The 20640-nt window shown below is 37.0% G+C and overlaps 1 protein-coding gene across 2 annotated transcripts in view; it reads right to left on the minus strand.

Moving 5' to 3' along the window:
- The window catches only part of LOC109047605 (RNA-binding protein 20-like), a 56089-nt gene extending 35449 nt beyond the window's left edge, over window positions 1–20640 (minus strand). For both annotated transcript variants that reach the window (XM_042749204.1, XM_042749203.1), the window contains exon 1: window positions 19752–20640. In XM_042749204.1, the coding sequence (XP_042605138.1) occupies window positions 19752–19843 (92 nt within the window). In that variant the 5' untranslated portion in view covers window positions 19844–20640. The remainder of the gene's footprint in view (window positions 1–19751) is intronic.

Consider the following 20640-nt stretch of genomic DNA (forward strand, 5'->3'; position numbering starts at 1 on the left):
TACTACGCAGTTGCACTGTTAATACCTGCACAGGTAATAGATGCGAGAAGTTACATCAAGCATCACTGGTAGAAATGGAAGGAGAAGAGTCATGTGGTGCTCCAGCAAAAAAAAAAAAAAAAAAAAAAAACTTAATAATAATTCACACGTATATTGACCAACAGCTGGACAAAACAATTTCATATCTCGGAAGCCATATTGAAAATGCCCATGTCTTTTGCAAAGTGTGTCTCACTGATTTTAATATCGGACACGGTGGGAAAAAATTAGGTTACCCAGCACATTAAATAACAACGGCACAATCGTGCAGTGGAGGCAAAGAAGGGCACACCTGCCATCACTAATGGATTTTTTTGTTTGTTTTCTGACGGCTAGCACTGTTAGGTTTTGGGGGTTTTTCCACTGTGTACAGTACCTGGTACTTTTTTTAGTACCATCTCGGTTGAGGTTCCAAGTGAATCATTATCAAAACATGACGTGTAAACTCTGCTGATCACTGATTGGCCGGAGAGAATCATCACTACCTGCGTCACTGAACTTGCGACACAAGACACAACAGATCCCCTAGATTTAAATCAGCACAGCCAGCGAAGAATCGAACGCAACTGTGTTGAATGAGCGCACCTTTTTTAACAACCAAAAATGGGCTTTCGTTATCTGTTTAAGGAAGTACAGACGTTCCTCTTGTTGATAGATGAGGAGCGGATCAAGCGAGAGCTTGATGGGGCGACACGGAATGAAAACGTTTTTTAGGAGTCGCAGCTATAGAGGCAGCGCAACTATAATGACATGTGAATAATCCCGCCCCATCTAAAGCGATACTAAACTGCAGTGGAAATGCAAACGAAGCCGAGCCATGCCGTACTAAGCCGTGCCGAGCCGAGTCGTACCACGCAGTGGAAAAGTGCCATAAGGGAATCCCATGAAATCTGTATCAGATTTAAGGCCATAAAAAGTCTTAAATGCTACAGAAGTCTTAATTATGATTTCAAGAGGTCTTAAATTTGATTTTAATCCTGCAGATACCCTGACCAATCAATCACACTTGGGAATACACATCTTAATCATTATTTCCAAAAGTTTAGAAGTAAATCTTTTTTAAAAAGTACCAAATATTTCTTTCAAAATATCATTATGTTTTTAGGTAAGTCACATCACATGACATTTTACAACCTGGACCAGCGTTGCCTTGTCAGAAAAAGGTTAAACTATCTGATATTTGAAGAGATTTCCCAACCTTGACACAGTCATGAGGGTCTCAGACTCTATAAATCTTGGTTGCAATTATGACTTTTTCAAATATTAATAAATAATCTCAATTGTTGGTTGAACTATTCCTTTAAAGGAGGTCCCTAAGGCAGGGTGTACATTTTCTTGTTGACTAGGCAGAACCAAAATAGATTAATTGGCCAATTTGCAGGCTAACCGGTTTTGAAATGCAGCTCATTGCAATGTCACAGTGAATCAAGCTGACATAAGAGAACATTTTCATCTCTGTATTTAAAAAGGGAGATGTTTCCAAACATAAGCAGATTTTATCCAAGTTCAGTGTAACATTCTCGAGGCATCCATCCAGCATTCTTTGCCCCCACCACCCCACACTGCGCCCCCTGACCGCCCCAACTACCACCACCCTGTGAGTGGATCTGTCCAGAGCTTGCGTAGCATTTTACCATCTGTCAGCACCATCAGCCTGTGGATGCCAATCACACCCTGTCACTCCCCAGCGATACCACCTTCCTCAACCAATCGCTATGAAGAACTACCTAGAAACATGTCCTCCCCTGCCAATCAGGATCCAGTGCCTCATCCACCTGTCTCTGTCCTCACATGGAAATCTATGCCTGCCCATATGTACTTACACATACACATGCGAAGTTCGCATATCTTTTGAGCTCAATTGCACAAGATTTCCAGTGTGAAATAAATGAGGACGTCTTCTCCTAGAGATGCTAAATAGCACAAAGGTATTCTCCAGTTCAGTTCCAACTCTAATCAAATGGTGTGTTAAAGTCATGTCGGACAACTTATTTACAAGTTCATTGCACATGAACAGCACCACAACATCATAATTATATGTGGAAACTTGGGATTTTTTTTTAAGTATCTGGGGGTTTGTACAAAATAACATAGTATTGTACAATTATGACAGTGTAAATTATTAAATTTACAGCTCCTTCATGAATTGAAAAAAAAGCAAAAACACACCGCATGCACATTCTTTATTCATCATTTTGTAGATGTAGAGTTCTTGCTGAATTTTATGTAGAAAAGGTACATCGCCATCTTGCTCCAACCAAAGCAATTTAAATGCACATGACACAATTACGACTCGTATTGACAATATTGAACTCGTAAATACGAACTTCCCAGGAGCACTAAACACTATATAGGCGCTTTCGCACCATGTGGTTCTAGGAACTAGCCAGCAGCGTCATTCATAGAGAACCAATTTCTCCATCAAAGCTGCTTTCCTGGTTGCATTCACACTGGCAGCAGGAACTCTAAAGCGGCCAACAGCAGCATCTTTATTCACACCATTTACAAATGTCAATAATCGGTGAATGGAGGACTGGGATTGGAGCTGTTTCTGTTGTGTGCCGTGGGTTTTTTGATAACGGGAGATGGAATGTAAAAAAGCACAGCTTGCGCAATTAAAATATCATGAAAATCTGACTAAATCTCCTATGACAACTTGCAGTGTTACATATTATCAAGGCTGAGAAAAGAACATGACGCTGCAGACAACAGGTAGAAATCTGACTAAATCTCCTATTTTTTCTTGTGTTGTTGGAGTAAATATTTTTAAATGGCTTTTTAAAAATGCCGGGTAGCCAGTGTTTTGTGTGCATTCGCCAGTCAGCATACACTTAGTTCCAAAACTTAAACCGTTTATAGTTCCTGCAGTGGGAACACGCCAAAAAGTGGGAACTTCCGCCAGTAGTTCAAGGAACTATAAAAAGATTCCTCTGGTGTGAAAGCCCCTTAAATCACCTGAGCCAAGGCCTTCTGGTTCAAGGCGGTCTAAAATAGTTGGAGAAAGACAGTATCCATTAGCATGCCTATTCTCAAGCTACTTCCAGTCCATTAGCACACCAGATCCAACTGAATTCATCAGCCTCAAGCACTTAAGTTGTGACGTCAAAATATTTTGGTCTATATTAGGGGTGTCAAACTCCGTTCCTGGAGGTCCACAGCCCTGCAGACTTAGCGTCAATCTTCATTAAATGCACCTGATACAGCTAATCAAGTTCTTCGGGGTTATTTGAAAACTACAGGTTTGTTTGTTGTGGCAGGGTTGGAACTAAACTCTGTCGAACTCCTGGAGGGCCAGAGCTTAGTTCGACACTCCTGGTCTATGTGTTAATTACTCACTTTGCTACTTTAATTTGTAGCATTTAGCTTCTTCTAGTGTAGAAATTATAAAGTATTTAACTGATTTCAGTCAAGTAAAATGACCACCTCTAACCCTGCCCCTAAACCTAACCCTCACAGAAACCATAAAATATCACACGAATGAGGACGTACAAATTAGACACCCTGTAAAATACGTACAAATTTGTTGTGAGATAACGTTGGAAATGCTAGCAGTAGTAGTAAAATCCTAATACTGCTTAATTAGTACCTTAACCCAACTTTTGTCTCAAGTAGCAATTGACTTCAATTAAGTACTATGAATGTTTCGTTAAATACTGCTGTTTATTTTGTTACATTTTTGTATGTTAGTAATTAGCCTATATGTTAAAACAATGTGCCCCCATTATCCTCTTTGAGATCCTGATAGGTTTAATGCACCAGATAATAATACTAACTATTTCGCACGCTATTTCTTATCTGACATGAAAGTAGCAGATTAAATATTGGCAATATATAAATAAATATTCACAGCTGTTCAAAAATTTGGGGTTGGTAACATTTTTAAAATGTTTTTGAAAGATATATTTTATGCTTACCAAGGCTGCATTAATATCATTTAAAATACAGTAAAAACAGCAATATTTTGAAATATTATATTTCAAATACTATATATTTAAAATGTAATTAATTCATACAGTCTTCAGTGTCACATGATCCTTTAGAAATCATTCTAATATGTTGATTTGCTGCTGAAGAAACATTTCTCATTATCATTAATGTGGAAAACAGTTGCGCTGCTTCATATTTTTGTGGAAACCATGATTTGTTTTAGTTTTTCCCTCAGGAAAAGAAAGTTCAAAAGAACAGCACTTATTTGAAATTTAAAGCTTGTGTAAAAATGTGTTTACTGTCACTTTCAATTTAATGCATCCTTCCTGGAAACAAGTATTAATTTCTTTAAAAAAAAATTTTATTGACCCCAAACATTTGGTCAAACTTTTAGAACTTACAGTAGCAGTTTGTTGACTACTGACTACATTACAGTCATAGCCAAACCCCACATTACAGAATCTCTATTTTATAATATCTTTCAGCAAGATGCAATTATGAAAAGGCATATGGCCACATGTGCATTCCACAGAACGGAAACATACTTTATCAAATGCCCATTACAGTAATGACTGTAAATACAGAAGATTACAGAAAACCTGTGAGCAGCTGCCACATACTCAAGGAAGCTGGATGACTGTGTGAAAATCACTAGTAAAAAGGGGCCGCATTGGTGTCACATCCCTACTGGATTTAATAAAGACACGCAGACTGTCAGAGAAGACAAATGAGCAAGTGAAGGATGAAACTCTACTGTGACTTTTCTGCCTTTGTGCCATTACACACATGCAGCGCTGGCAAAAAGACAGACACCACAGCTGTAAACAGCCGGAGGGAGTTTGTGCCAGTGTAGAAAGACTTCATATTATCAAGGATATACTTTAAGAGATAATTACTTCTGCAGAACACAAAAGATATTTTGAAAAATGTCAATACAATGTTTGGACCCCATTGGCTTTCATTATATGGACAAAATACATGAAGTACTAATATTTTACCCGGAACCGACAGTTTAATGTTAAATTCCCTTAATGACAGATTTGTTTCTTACAAACATGCAGCTCTCATTCTGACAGCACCCATTCACTGCAGAGGATCCACTGGTGAACAAGTGATGTAATGCTACATTTCTCCAAATAAGAAACAAACTCATCTATATTTTGAATGGCGGTTGCGTAAATCGTCAGCAAATTTTCAAGTTTGGATGAACTATTTCTTAAATCATGATGCAAGCATCCAAATTTTCAGAGTCATTGCGCATGCAAAAAAAAAAAATATATATATATATATATATTAAAAAAAAAATAAATAAATTAAAAAATTTGAAAGAAAACCAAAGCTTCTACAGTTTTAGCTCATGAAACACCTTTATTATATTTTAAAAGGAATGCAAATGAAGTTCACACATATGCGCACAATGGGCTTGCACTTTGCACTTCAAGTAAGCCCTATTAAAATAAAGTTATCACTGCAGTAAAGCCTAAAAAAATATCACTGTTTGGCAGGCTGCCTGCTTCAGTCCAGTAACAGCCACGTCTGAATCATCCCACAATGACACACACAAAGTGTCTTTGCTTAGATATCTAAAGAGAATATATATATATATATATATATATATGAATGGCCATGAATGTAGAAAAAAGTATATATTTATCCAGTTTTAGATTTTATATAAAATAGAACATTATATTAAAAAGAAATCTCAAACTTTTTTTTTTAAGGCATTTCCGGTTTTCTCCAGTGTAGTTCACTGCATCGCACACATAGCTATACATTTAACTGTTAAGTAGCTTCTTTTAAATGGCCATCAGTGTTGAAAGATGCTTTTTGCAGGCATATGATGTTATTACCGTATATACCAGCAGGGGCTAAGTGGGCCATGCTAATCAAACCTTCATCCCTTGTGCAACTAATAAATTGAATTTAGCATCACAGTCGGGGGCGACACTAGCTTTGCATCTGGGGCTCATTTGCAGCCATTTAATTACTACCGGCCATTACAAGAGGCCCCGACATCACTTCCTCCCCACTGGGCTCATTGAAAGATCATCTGATGAGAGGTTACAGCAGTTGACAGCTGTACACTTTCCAGACCTCACTGCGCTCTGGCCACCTGGGGTTATGAGATGTTATTAATACGCTTTTGAAGATCACACACATACGCAGATACTGTCTCATTCACACACATCACTGCCGTCATCCACAAAATTGAGAAGATACAGATTCTTCCATTTATCAGTGAAGGACACAGGCAGGGAACACAAGTCTAATGAAACTGGACACCCTCTCTTAGACACACATCCTCCCTCCATTAGACTGTCTGTCCCTGTCTCTGTAAAAGCTCTTATGAGATAACCATGAGCTGTACTGATAGCAGCAGCTGAGAATAGAGCAGTGACGGCCTGTTTGTTCCATAGACCACACTGGGCCAGTTATTTAAAAAGCAAATGAGTGCACAACTTATAAAGGTAATCAACAATGTCAGGTTAACTGCATTTCTAATAAAATTCTAGCCTTGTTAAGTTGGCTAAATAGTGTACATCTGATTTTAAAGGGATAGTTCACCCAAAATGAAAATTCTGGCATTCATTACACACCCTCATGTCGTTCCAAACCCGTAAAATCTTCGTTCATCTACAGTACACAAATTAAGATATCTTTGATGAAATCCGAGAGCTTTATGACCCTCCCATAGACAGCAAGGGTACTACCACGATCAAGGCATAGAAAGCTCTCAGATTCCATCAAAAATATCTTACGGTCTTACGGGTTTGGAACGACATGAGGGTGTGTAATGAATGACAGAAATTTTATTTTTGGGTGAACGAACCCTTTAAGTGAGGTTTCCATGCATAAAGATTCACGGTAGGTGCGTATAAGCACATTCATTTGTTCACTGGACAACACTTAAAAACACATGCAAATGCTGAATATCACTTTCGTGATAATGCATGGAGTCAGTGACATTTCCATCAACTGTACCTGGACTCTGACATATTTTCAGAGTCTGAAAGGCTAGAGTTCTTTTCGTCTAATGTTAATGTTGCATCCGAGTCTGTGACAAGTCCGAGTCCTTTAAAAAATTTGTACTTGAAATGACTCAAGTCCGAGTACCCCAAATCTTGAAGTGGTCAACGAGATGTCATTCACAAGCTGGGTTATGATGATCATATAAAATACATTTTGTAAATAGTCATTATTTTTTTATAAGAATTAAAAAGTACAAAAGCAGTTGTGTTTTAAAATATCATGACATTTGATTCTAAAACAAAATACTTAAATATGTTTTCGAAAATAATAATTTAAAACATTACTTTTTGTTTTTGGTGGTTACAGCATTCGACTAGAGTCATTCATCGAAACTTTTATTTAAAAATAATAAAAGTTGAAAAAAAAAAAAAACACATCCCAGCAACTTGTCTGTTGCATCCTCACTGATGTGTTTGAAAGAAACAGCAGGTCTACCGAGTTCTTGTTCATGTGTGTGATGTTTTGGGTGTTATGTAAGAAGGACTGTGGGTGGACATGAGTCACCTCGACCCTTAAAATGTCTACATGACTCACTCTTCATGCATCTGCCTGATATTTACATTGTGAATGAACACGAATAGCCCGTACCTTCACACGTCCCACCCCACAGACAATCAACGCCAACCTGCAGCTGTGTCATCCGCTCAGACTGCCTCCAGAGGAAAACTTTAGCTTTTTTTTTGTCATGTTTTTAGGTTCAGCTAATGACACCACAAGCACAGGGTTGGCTATCCCACCATGCTAAACGAAACAAACAATGTTTGGCAGGTGTCTACTGAGTCTGAGTCAGAAGAGACATGGCATAGAAAGAAGCTACGGAAACACTGCAGTAGAACCCTGAAGGGAATACAGTTTGGGAATGTAAATTTGGGCTTTCACTGTTCAAACATGAATGGGTCTCCTCCAAAAATAAATTGGACAGTTCAAAAATACATACATAAAAAAAAACAAAAAAAAAAACAGTATTTTGAAACAGAGCTGTTTAATCATAATGTCTACTTGGAAAACTAATTCTCCATGAGTTGCCTAAAGAATTTCCAACAGGTTTTTAGAATAGCTTTTGTTGTATTTGTAGTCCTTATGTAGAATTTTGTGAATTAAACAAACATATAAACACTAATGCTACTATGCTAACGCTACTTCGTAAAGCACATCAACTTGCGCCCTTGTGGTATTTGTAGTCTGTATGTAGAACCTTATTAACAAACACTAATGCTTCTGTGCTAATGCCAATTTGCCAAGCAGAAGCTCACGTTTTTATGGTATTTGTAGTCCTCATATAGAGCATTTTTAACTTGTACAGTTGGTTGAAACACAAACACTAAAGCTACTATGCTAATGCTAATTTGTCAAGTACAAACTCACGTTTTTGTTATTTGTAGTCTTCATGTAGAACCTTGTTAACTTGCACAGCTGATTAAAACAAACATTAATGCCGATACTACTTTGTCAAATACATCAACCTGCATCCATGTGATGTTAGTCTCTATGTAGAACCTTAACTAATTGCATAGCGAACAAACATAACACTAATGATACTATGCTAATCTGTCAGATACAAACTTAAATTTTTATGATATTTGTAGTCCTCATATTGAACCTTGTAAACTAACAGTGGACTAAAACACACTTATGCTTCTAAGCTAATTGTCAAGAACGTAAACTTGCATTTTTGCGACATTTGTTGTAGAACCTGGTTTGCAGAGGTTGTCAAGCACATAAACTTGTTTTTGTAGTCCTTAATTAAAATCCTGTTAGCAGCTTGCATGTGGACTAAACAAACACAAACTATGCTACTATGCTAATGCTACTTTGTCAAGCACATAAACTTGCATCCTTTTGGTATTTGTAGTCCTCTTGTAGAACCTTGTTAATCACTTTCACAGTGGACTTTACAGACACCAAAACATATTACTATGGCTAGTGCCTATTTAAGAATGAGTTAACTTAACATCACTTTGTGAACAATACGAGTAAAAAAAAAACTAATTGTAATTGATTAAAAACCTAGTAATTAATATTCATGGGCAAAGCTGACAAGTTTTATTATCTGTCCACTTCTTTTTCAGATCATCCCTACACCCCTTCATCTATTAATTTTGTCGCTAATATGGTGAGGAGTTTTTTTGGCATGGCCGTAACACGGGTTTGTGTTTCGAGGAAGATCATATTGAGTCTCAGAGAAAGACAAGCTGTCACAGGGTCTGTAAAGCTGCTGTAAAACATGGCTTGCCTGTTGCCACCGTGTCCTCTAAATTAATCTTGAAGCCCTCAGAGGCTGTAAGTATGTGTGGTCTATTCTATGATTTTGTGTTTGCGTTAGCTTTTAATTTGAAGAAACAGAGTACAAATGTTTTGTTTAAATAAAATCAATCTTATTTTTTAAAACAATTAAAGTTTCTGCATTGTGAAAAGATAACTGACACTAAAGTGCCACCTTAAAACATCAAGCTACGCCTTAGTAGCTTTTGCCATCCACTATTTAGCTTATTTAAAGATATGTAATCATTTAAAATTACATTAAAGAAAATTTGTTTGGAAAATTTGCTCGTCATTAAAAAATAAGGACGCAATGTAAAAGATCTTAAAATCCTAAATCAAATTTCCATGTATTTGTTTGTTTTTCCTTCCCTTTAGGTTGGCCTGGAGATTTATTTTGCAATCTTAACTCATGAATTTAAAGAACAAATCACATATTGAAGAATATTCTTCAGAAGCTTCCAATGAAAATCTAAAAAAAAAAAAAAAATAACCTTCCCAACAGTGACCATCAATGAGAAAAAGCTTCTAGGTGTCAACACCAGTGGATTATGGATAATTATTCCAGGTATTCGATCCTCCTCGTTTATCTAACTTGCTGAACAATGGCTACCGGCTACCGCAGTCTTGGCATCATTTGAAAGGTAACCTATTTTGAACTGTCAGCAAGTCAACAAAATGTCGGTCACACAAGTACACACTATAGGCGGGGTGGGGTCATGTGATCAGAGCCGAACACCGCTGTTAGTCCATGAGGAATATCATGCATTGCTATCCATTAACATCGGTAGCAGTCAGCATCTAAAATTACAAATGGTGAGTAGTAAAATATATGGACCCCTGCTGTTTTCTTCCCTTCTGCACACCTGCTGGCAAATGTGGGCATTGCATTAGTCGCTGCCCTGCCTGGTAATTTATACACCGAACACCTGGCCAGTCCACAAGATCTCAGCGCAACCTGCTAGCAGGCCCGTCTCTGTTTCAGATGTGGATGAACATTATACTGGCTTAATATGGAAAAAGAAGGTTACTCGTCCAATATAGTATGTTGATCTGTATCTTAATACACCACAAATCAACCATGACTTGTCATGGTTTGAAGGAAAGATAATTAATAAACCAAGAATTTAGGGCCTTGTACAACATCTTAGCTTTCTTTAGAAGTGTCAATGTGCACCATATATGATCAGGAAGAAACAGGTGGAGGCAGTATATAACCGATGTAGAGAAGCTTTGACAGGCCTCTCTTGAATGTGCCGTTTAGTGATGAACAAAAAATAAATAAAAAGCAGCGTCAATGTTTTTAGTAGCAAATATTGCTAACTTTCTATGAAGCCCATATTTATAATACATTATAAGGGTATTCTTAATTTGAAGGTACTCTTTAAACAGCTGTTGATAAGTAACTCTGCAACTACGTCAACTAGCAGTCATTGGAGTATTAGTAGTATGTCTGCTAATTATATGCTAACACTTTATTTTGATGGTTCCCTAACAGACAAACTAACTATAACTAACTTTTACAGGTATATGTCAACATTCTACCAAACCTAAGCTTAACCTAAGCCTACTAATACTCAAATGAGAGTTAGCTGACATGTAGTTGCTTATAGTCAATAGACTAAGGGTACCATCAAAATAAAAGGTAACCTAACATATAAACATTGCTTTTTTTTCCAGGTTTTTTTCTCTCTCTAAATCAGCACTGAAAATGCGAAACAAAGACCATCTCAAGACTTCGCCTGGGCCTCGTAAGTCAAATTCGTAAATCAAACCATGTGGTGTCGTTCTATTATTAGCGCCCACCGTTCTCTGTCACCATGTCAGAGCTACATCTCCTAGATGTCTAGGTTTATTTGTACTGTATGCTAATCATGTGCTTTGGTTCTGAGGGCCAAGCGGATCCGTCTGCTGACAGGAGACAGCTTTCCCACATAGGGCTCTTCGGTTTCACTAGTTTTTAAAGGCTGTCCAGAGGAATGCTCAGCACACATCAGTTACTCAGTCAGTTAGTCCCATCAAGTAGATGGCACTTTTTTTTAGACCTAAAAAGCATCTTTCTCCATTGAGGCTAAGTGAAGAGCTTAACCTGATATATTCTCTTCAAACTAGACCGATTTCTCGTATTCTTTTGGGTTGTTTGCTCAAAAAGAAAAAGCACATTTGTGACCCCTGAACTTTCCTTGAGACACATCTGTTTTAGATGGTACCATTTTATGGTACAATAAAGATTTAAGAAGAGAGAAAGTGTGAAAGCACCATAAATCAGTAAACAACAAATGTAATATTTAGCACAGTACTTAGCACCCTGAACACTTAGAAGTCTATACTAAACCCAATAGATTTCATAGAGAAATCTGTACTGCTACCTACTGCAAACACACGAGGTGTTAGAAATTCAATCAGCCTCAAGCAGAAACACTTATATTTGATGAAAATGGCTTGCACTTATTCCAGACGTGTGATGGTGTCAAGTATAAGAGAATAATAATAGGTTATTTACAAGAGAACTTATTATTAATTGTAATTAAATTCAATTATGAGTAATGAGTCATAACATCACCACCCTGAATCGCAGACAAGCTGGAGAATTTGTGCTATAATTGTATTAGTTTTATTATAAAATGTAATATAATATAACCTAATATAAATACATAGTATAATCATTTTATTATCTCAGTGGTGAACTGCATAATCAGTGCCTCTAAAACAGAATGGACTTGACTGTTTTCAAACAGGTTTTTTTTCTTCTCCAAGCCCTGCCATTGGTAAGGTAAACACACAGCTCCACCCGAAACTCATGTCATTGGCTGAGTCAGTGTTGCTATGCTTGCTAGTTTGAATGTTTTAAAAAAGTTTTTTTTTATGTTTTGAAAACACCTGAGAGACTTGGTAGAGGAATCAGCCTATGAATGGCTGCATATTAAACTGGGATATGAGAAAGTATTTTAACATAGAAATATAATATATTAGAAATAGTACATGAAGTATTATTCTCATTTCAATATTTTGGCTTTACAGTACTCACAGGGCATTATACCTGTGCCTTGGTGCTTTATTATGGAACTATATTATCGACCAAAAAAAAAAAAAAAAAAACCCTAAAGACATCACAAAGGATGGCAGAAATGAGCTACAGGTTGTAAAACGAACATGCCGGAAAGTTAAACGCGTGTTCCTGAACGGTGATGCCCGTAGATGAAAGCAAAATGCCTTTATGCTGAGCATACGTGCTACAAACTACTCACAGTTCACAGAGCAACAGCATCTGTGCAACCCTGAGCTCCAGACAAGAGATTTCAAAGTCTCTGGAGAGAAACCGTACCTTCCTGGCATTAAGGCATGACAGGGCTGTTGTCAGGGACTGTGACAAGTTAGTCAGACGAAAAGAGAGAGAGGGAACTGCACACTCAGTGCCTGCTTTTATCTTCTTAATGCATGCTTTTTGTCATCTTTTTGTGCATGATTCATTAGCAAACTGCAATTGTCTTTGTAATCTTTCATAATGTATGACCTGAGCCCTAACCCTAAAATCAGTTGATAGCAATGTTATTCCTATCACAGTAAGTTCTTTCACCAGCTAAGTACAGCTGTGAGATTTTGATAAGATGTGTTTTTGCAGGTTTTCGTTTACTGGTTGGCAGTGGTTTCCATCTGTAACTATCCATTTCAGATGAATGTAACCGCATTCTTCTGCATCAGCTAGAGAAATGACTCACAATCAGGAGTGAATGTACCTTAATAAAGAAAAAGCATTAAAAATATTAATACAAAAATATATATATATATATTTAGTTTTATAATTATATTATTAAATGGGTTAAATGAAATCATATTAATAGCTTGATTTTTATTTCTTTTTAAACAGGGAAAACATAATTTGTGTTTATTTATTTAAATTTGCATTATTTTAGTTTAAATGTGTCTAATAATATTAATCAGTGACATCCAATATATTGTAATAGTAAATACTATTTTTGTTGCAGATACAGTGCTAATTTTAAACTAAATCTATGGAATTCTGACTGTTAAGTAAGTGTATAATACAATGTTACATAGTTACAGATAATACAAGTACATAGTTATGATACGGAATTAATGGGCACTAATTCATTGGGATGTGGGGGACAGAATAGTTTGGAAACACCGAGATCTAGTTATTTAGGGAAACAGTATTAACTTTAATGTGATATGTGATACATTATTGTCAGGAGCTATCATACGGACACACAATGTCAAAAGGAATTTGACATTGAACACCGAATGTGCCTTCAGCGGCATGACAATGATTTTTAATTCTGCCCTTGGAGGACCTTGTGTTTTAACAGTCAAATAAAGGCTAAATCTAGTTTAATAAGCAGATCTGCCTCATGCATCGTTTCTGCTCAGGGACAGACGTCCAATTAAACTCGGATAAACACCTTCTTTAATTTTAGACAATGTTTACCCAGGGACCTTTACACTTGGCTGACGTGTTCTCAGCATATGTTCGGCACACAGCAGGACAACCACAACAGCAGAGCTCATTACATTTAATTCAATCAAACACACATAGAGCTGTCAGTGACGTCACATCGAGCACAAGGGATACAGCATCGGGACTGGTGTGAAACAGTGATCACTTCCTATTTCTAACTATATCAAATATGAACTTGTGCAGTTTTACCACTTGGGTGTGGATGAGGTTGCAAAATCTGAGTATGGTATAAATAGATATAAAGCAGAGAAAACTGTTCTGATAAAGTCATCAGACCTCAAGTTCATGCATTTGGCTTCTACAAAATATAGGTTTGTTTTTATATCTTTATAAGATATAAAATATTATTGCAACAGCAATATATCACCACTGTAAATTTGTGATGTACTTTCAACTTAGAATTTCTGAGATGCCTTTCACCAAACACTTTAAAGCTCAGAAATTCCCTTTCAGTGAAATAGCAGAAGTTGCTAGTGCCATAAAACTGTCATTCGTTTAACTTAAAGATTAGCCCAGTTGCTTCTACATGTCAACAAAGCAATGAACACATGCTCTGAGGCCCGAACCCCAATGCCGCAGCAGGAAACCCGCAATTCTGCAAAGATGGAAACAAATAAGTGTCACCACAAATAGACTGATAGTGGTTGACACCAGCTAAGGGCCAAGGCTAATGCTTTTTCACCAAGCTAACGTGGCAGCATGTTGACAAATCTTTTCACACTGTATTTGTTGCATTTGTGCGTGGACGTGAAGGAAATAGCACTTGTGTCCGATGTCTTTCCAAACACTGACACTTCCCGAATTTGTTTAACCAAGCTCAACTAACTGGTTTTGATAATTAATGACTGCCGGTTTTTACCAGCGCCCATCAATCAAAGCAGCTGACAGCACCCATCTTATGGTTGCTGAAAGGGCGAGTGCTGATATTTGAGAGATCACACCTTCCTGAATAAACCGTCATGTGATCCAAGCCACAGGAGAAAAGGAGGAACATTCAGACATACTGTCTGAACCTCAAGATTTAGCCAAATGGCGTCAGAACCATTTGGCCTTGGCTATTACAATACAAGATCCAAGAGATATTATAAGACAATGAAATTGTCAAGTGTAAAGATGTTTTGCTGGTTTTCAGATTTGCCAGTGTCACATAAATCTGGCGGCATGTAGATGGAACTTTAAAACTAATAAAATTAGGTTGCTTAATTACATGAAGATAAAACTCTTATCGTAAATGTTTGCAGTAAACCGTAAAATGTTTGCATACATCTACAGAACAAATGCTGTGTTGCAGTGTTTAATTGCTTGACAACTATTACCAAATTGAACAAAGCTAATGTTAATGTTTCTGGTCACATGATATCATCACCTTTTTGCAAACAGTCGCAAATCCTCCGTTATTTGGTCGCTAAACGCCTTCTTTGTTGACAATCAAAAACTTCAAAGTTAACAGTTGTGTTACTGTTTTGTTTATTTGTATACCACTGAACAACACTGTGTACGTCAGGAACAAATTTATGATTGGAAGTCATGTCCAACATCCATAAAGTGTTCCCAAATGTCTAAAAAAATGGCATATGAAGAAACAAGGAGCAGCCCTACGATCAGATTAGCAAGTTTTTGATTGCTATGCCAACGTCCTGATATTGGACAACACTGTGTGGATATTGGGAACAAATTTATGATTGGAAGTTATTCCCAGCATCTATAAAGTGTTGCACAATATCTAAAAGATATTGATATAAGAAAGATGTAAGTTGAGGCTAGACCAGCCAATACACATGCGCAGTCTTAAGCGCGTTATAACTGCAAATGCGCATTGGCTGGTCTAGCCGGAAAAATAAGTGTTTTTAACACTATTCGAGTATACAAAACAACATTCATGGGGCAGTTCATTTCAGATTTTGTTGCTGATTTGAAAAAATTACTTTAATTGGGAGTTCAGAGAGCAGTTTTTGAGATTTTAGGAGTCCCCTATCATTTGGATTGGACTTGGTCTTATTTGAGCTGCCCGGAGGCGTTGCAAATATGGCCGCCGACTGAACAGACTTTTCTTGAAAGGGAAAGCCTTGTGGGTAGAGTACGGACATACAGCGCCATGGTGCTACGGGTATCCCGTGCTTGAATTACGACTCGAGGACCTTTCCCGATCTTGCCCCTATCTCTCTCCCACTTCACTTCCTGTTAGTTAAAGGCTGCGTTTCCCAAAAGCATTGTAAGCTTAAGTTCATCGTAGACCCACTGAAACCTACGGAGCTACGATCAACTTAGGCTTACGATGCTTTTGGGAAATGCAAACCTGATCGATCCATATTTTTCACATTTACAGGTAGATTATAGTTTGGACTTTAACACTGTAATTGTTGTTCCAAGACCAACAGAAGAACACTGGTAACACTTTAGTACAGGGACCAATTCTCACTATTAACTAGTTGCTTATTAGCATGCTATTATTAACATATTGGCTGTTTATTAATACTTATAAAGCACATATTCTGCATGCCCATATTCTACATACCCAATACCAAAACTTAACAACTAAATATTAATAAGCAGCAAATTAGGAGTTTGAAGCAAAAGTCATAGTTAATGGTTTGTTAATGCAGAGAACTGGACCTTAAAATAAAGTGTGACCGGAACATTTCTTGCTTTAAATTCTCATGGTGAACGCCTTTAGCACATGCATTCATCTCTTTCCTGCCATTTAAGAACTTTACAGGCTTCTGCTGCCACATCTACACATCAAACGGCTCAAAACACAAGTGTTTCCATGCAGCATTGTGTTACCATACGGCTTCATACCCACATACACATGAAGCTAATGACAAAAGGCAACCGAATAGCTGGTAGTCTTAAGAGCTGAAGGGACAAAGGCATTCACAACATATTTCCCAGCTGTGATTTAGGCATCCCTGGTAATACCAGCAAACACGCATGCTATGAAGAGCCAAGGTCAACACGTCGTTCAGGCCTTCACTAAGAAACAAGTTTAAAACCTTTCACCCTCTATACATTGTTAGAAACATCTAGATCCAACTGTTTAATGGTCAAACAAAACCAGCAACCAAGACTGTTATAGAAAAAAGTGAAATGCTACAACAAAAACTAACAAAGTACCTTTTCAGGGGCATATTCACACAACAGTTTACACCAGTATCTGGAAAACTCAGAAGCGCTGTAACCCAGAATGGCGTCTGGGACTCCCATCAGCCCTCACGTTCCCGGGGGTACGAGGCAACTTCCCCCTTTGGGTCGGGCTGGCATGATATAGAGAGAGCAGCTGAGGAGGGAAATATGGGAAAAGAGAGGGAGCGATACAGTACGACGGACGAGAGGAAAAAAAGCCAACACAACAGTCCTGATGCATCCCGACAATACCAATTCTAATGCTGCGGCCCACTGCGCTATTTAAAAACAATCCATCAAAAATACCCCATCTTTCACCACACTGTCAGAGCCCACGACCTTTCGCTGGCTGTGAAAAGCTTCATGCAGGCAGCTGAGGGTTTAATGCACTGCGGCGTTTAATGCAGGAGCCAACCTGGACAGTACTGTTAAATAATTAAGATGACTTAGTAAGCATGACGGAGATTTTTCAAGCAATGTCACGAAATTGTAACAGTCACGTGTCAAATGATACCGTGACAACTTTGGCTTGGTACTGCAGGATTATTTTTGATTGAAAATGTTTACACAGAATTTGCTCAACACAGAAGTTAAAAAAAAAAAAAATCATATATATATATATAAATATATATGGATTATTTTTGATTGAAAATGTTTTATATATACAGAAGTTAAAAAAAAAAAAAATCATATATATATATATAAATATATATACATATTAATTTTAAATTCATTACCATTTTTTAGTGTATTTCTATGCTAATGTTTGTATGGTGAAAGTAAATGAAAATGTACTTCTAAAATCTTTAATACATCAATTCTGTACACCACTGCAAATATTTTATATATTTACTAAACCATATTACCAAAGACAAATTAAAGGGGGAAAAAAAAAAAACATGGGGAAAAAAGTATTCAAATATTAGAATGAATAATGTCTTCCAAAATATTTTGCATAGCATTAGAGAAATAAACGTTTATTCAAATAGCATTAAAGAAATAAAAGAATATTCATATTATATATATATATATATATATATACATACACACAATGTAATATGAAATGCACAATGGTTAAATGCAACACCTTTCACATGCTCACAGAAAGTGAAGAAAAAACAGAGAATGTTGATGGGTTAAAATAGACTCGGTGGACGGCATGTCCATAAACGGACACCTTTTTAGCACTGCAACAAAACTGGCATCCATATTTCTGTCAGTAACACACACGGAAGAGTCGCGTGGTTCTATAAGTCAACCGCTGTTAACCCTTCAGGGCGTTTTCCACTCAAGACTTCATATTACTGCCATGTTTGTCCGGTATACAAGGCTAATTTTGTTTGCCTGTATTCAAGCAAGTTATATACTACTTCAAATTTTATGCAAGTATTTTGAATGTGCAGGATAGTTAGATATTTAGAAGATTTTTCCTTGCCTATGCAACAATCTATACATTGCAAAACTGCTTATAATCCAAAGTCTAAATGAACTTCACAAACACAGCATGTTTTTTTTTGCATGATTAGTATTATATTTTGAGCAGTGCTAAGTGATTTCAGAGAGGCATGTTGCAGGAATGTGGTCATCACTTAAACGCACTTCAGCACTGATTACGCCGTGTGCCATTTATCTGTTACAAGCAAATAGCAGTTTGTCACCAGTAACATCTGCTAAAAACATTTAGTGGGGCCACATACATGACTCGCATGTGCTGTCTTGTCTGTGGAGACCCAAGGTAATTGTTTTTCACTTTTCTTTGTTTTCTTCTTCATAACTGCTTCAACTTGTCAAATCAATGAAAGGGAATAGCTCTGTTGTGATATCTTACCTTCTACAACATTAACTTTTTAGTTGAAAGTATGTTTTTAACGTTTGAGTGCATGCATTAAAGGCTTTCTCATACTGCACTGGATTATGAGTTTATTTGATGCAGTTTTTTATTTTTATTTTAATGAATTTATTAGATTTTATTTTGTGAAAAATGTAAGTTACCAGTGAACTTATTGCTTAATTAATTTTAACACTTCTCAACAATTTGTATGACTTAAAGGTCAGTTATAAAATCTTATAGAGATTTTTTTTAATTACTTAAGCCATAAATGTCCATAAGGAATGTTAATAATAATAACAACATGTAACAATCTTATTGATGTCTGCTTTTGATTTATATAAATATATGAGATTTTTTTTTCAGTATTTAACAGTGGCGTTAATGACTAGCTTTTAAAAGTTTGACCAGATACATTATCAAAAATATAATAATTACAGAATTATTAATAAGGATTGTTGATTATCTTAAATAATTATATGCAACAATCTTATTAATGTATATAAATAGATTTGGATTTTTTTCCCCTATTTTATCAGTCCTGCTAACTCATCACTTTTTTTTTTTTTTTACCAGATCCAAGTGAATATATTTTCAGTGTTACTTTTAAAATAGTCAGAATCAGACTGAATGTGTGTTAGAATTAAAAAACTAAACAAAAACAAAATTAAAACAATCAATAAAATAAAGCAACTGATTATATTAAAATTACCTTAAATACATAGGTAAAATATTTACTTTTGTAATAAGAGAGAAAGCATGATGGGATAAGCAAGAGGAATGATAACAGTGTTAAAGATCTTTGGCTACAATAATACAGCTCAGAATCATAGTGGAATTACACTTTGGCAAAGAACTCCAAGTTACACTCATCAAAGCCATCCATCATCCAGGAGTGTCTTGACAAGAACCATGCGACATACAGCATTTTATTAGATTTCTTACTGTACTTGCTACTTAAGCATGATTTATCCACCAAAACGGTGGCGAAAAGCTTGCGAACGAATTGATTTCTCATACATCTCCATGCAACACAAACTACTTTCCCCACAGCAGCACATTACCTACCTCTGGAGGTGTTCCGCGGAAGCTGTCCCAACATTCCCTGGAATGTTTGACTGGCCGTTCTCAAAAACTCCCTTGTCCCAAGTTTGCTTCATGGTAGAAAAAAAACTTTCTACCCACAAGAAAATCCAACGAGTTGTTTCCCGAGAGCTGAAGGAGGTTTTTCTGCACTGAATCCCGATGGAGGTCCAGTCTTTCCGTGCAGCCGTGTTGTTTTGGATCGGCCTCCAGTGCCTCTGGGATCAGCAGCGGTAGTGAAAGTTAGCCCACTCGCGCCCTCTCACTGAGCTTCTGCCAGACCCTCAAACGTCTAAAAAAAGTGTGGATAAAAAAGGGTGCTCAAAGGGGCTGGTAGTAAAGCTGGGATGAGGGCTGGAAGAATGAAGCAGGGACGTTAAAGACACTTGACCATTTGGGAGTCCCCGAGGGCTGCCGTACACTTTCATTCTCTCTCCAGCCAATGATAGAGCAAGTGTGAGGAATGCCATTAGCCAGTCACTCAAAAGTGCCGGATCAGTTTCGTCAACAGATCATCAAAGGCCAGAGCCCTGTGTGCAGATTATTAATATTTCCGGCCATTAACATTTTGTGGGGAACAATGGGGCCCCTGCTGCAAGTCTATGTGTAAAGCCTTTGATTCTCGCACTGTAAAGATCTGGAACATTACTGCTGACGAAGAGTCCCAGAAACAAAGATTTACTGGAGAGCTGGATGCCGATGGAAGGATTTTGTGTTTGGGTTTCATTTGACTCAAAACACTGGGATGGATTTCTTCTCAATGAAACCGAGATGTGTAAATAAGATCAACTTGGATAACAGACTTTGGGAAGTCTTGAAAACTTTGAAAACTGAAATCCACATAACCTCAACCAAACAAGTAACTAATACTCAC

Source organism: Cyprinus carpio, chromosome B22 (assembly GCF_018340385.1).
Source record: "Cyprinus carpio isolate SPL01 chromosome B22, ASM1834038v1, whole genome shotgun sequence".
In the NCBI taxonomy this organism is placed as follows: Eukaryota; Metazoa; Chordata; class Actinopteri; order Cypriniformes; family Cyprinidae; genus Cyprinus; species Cyprinus carpio.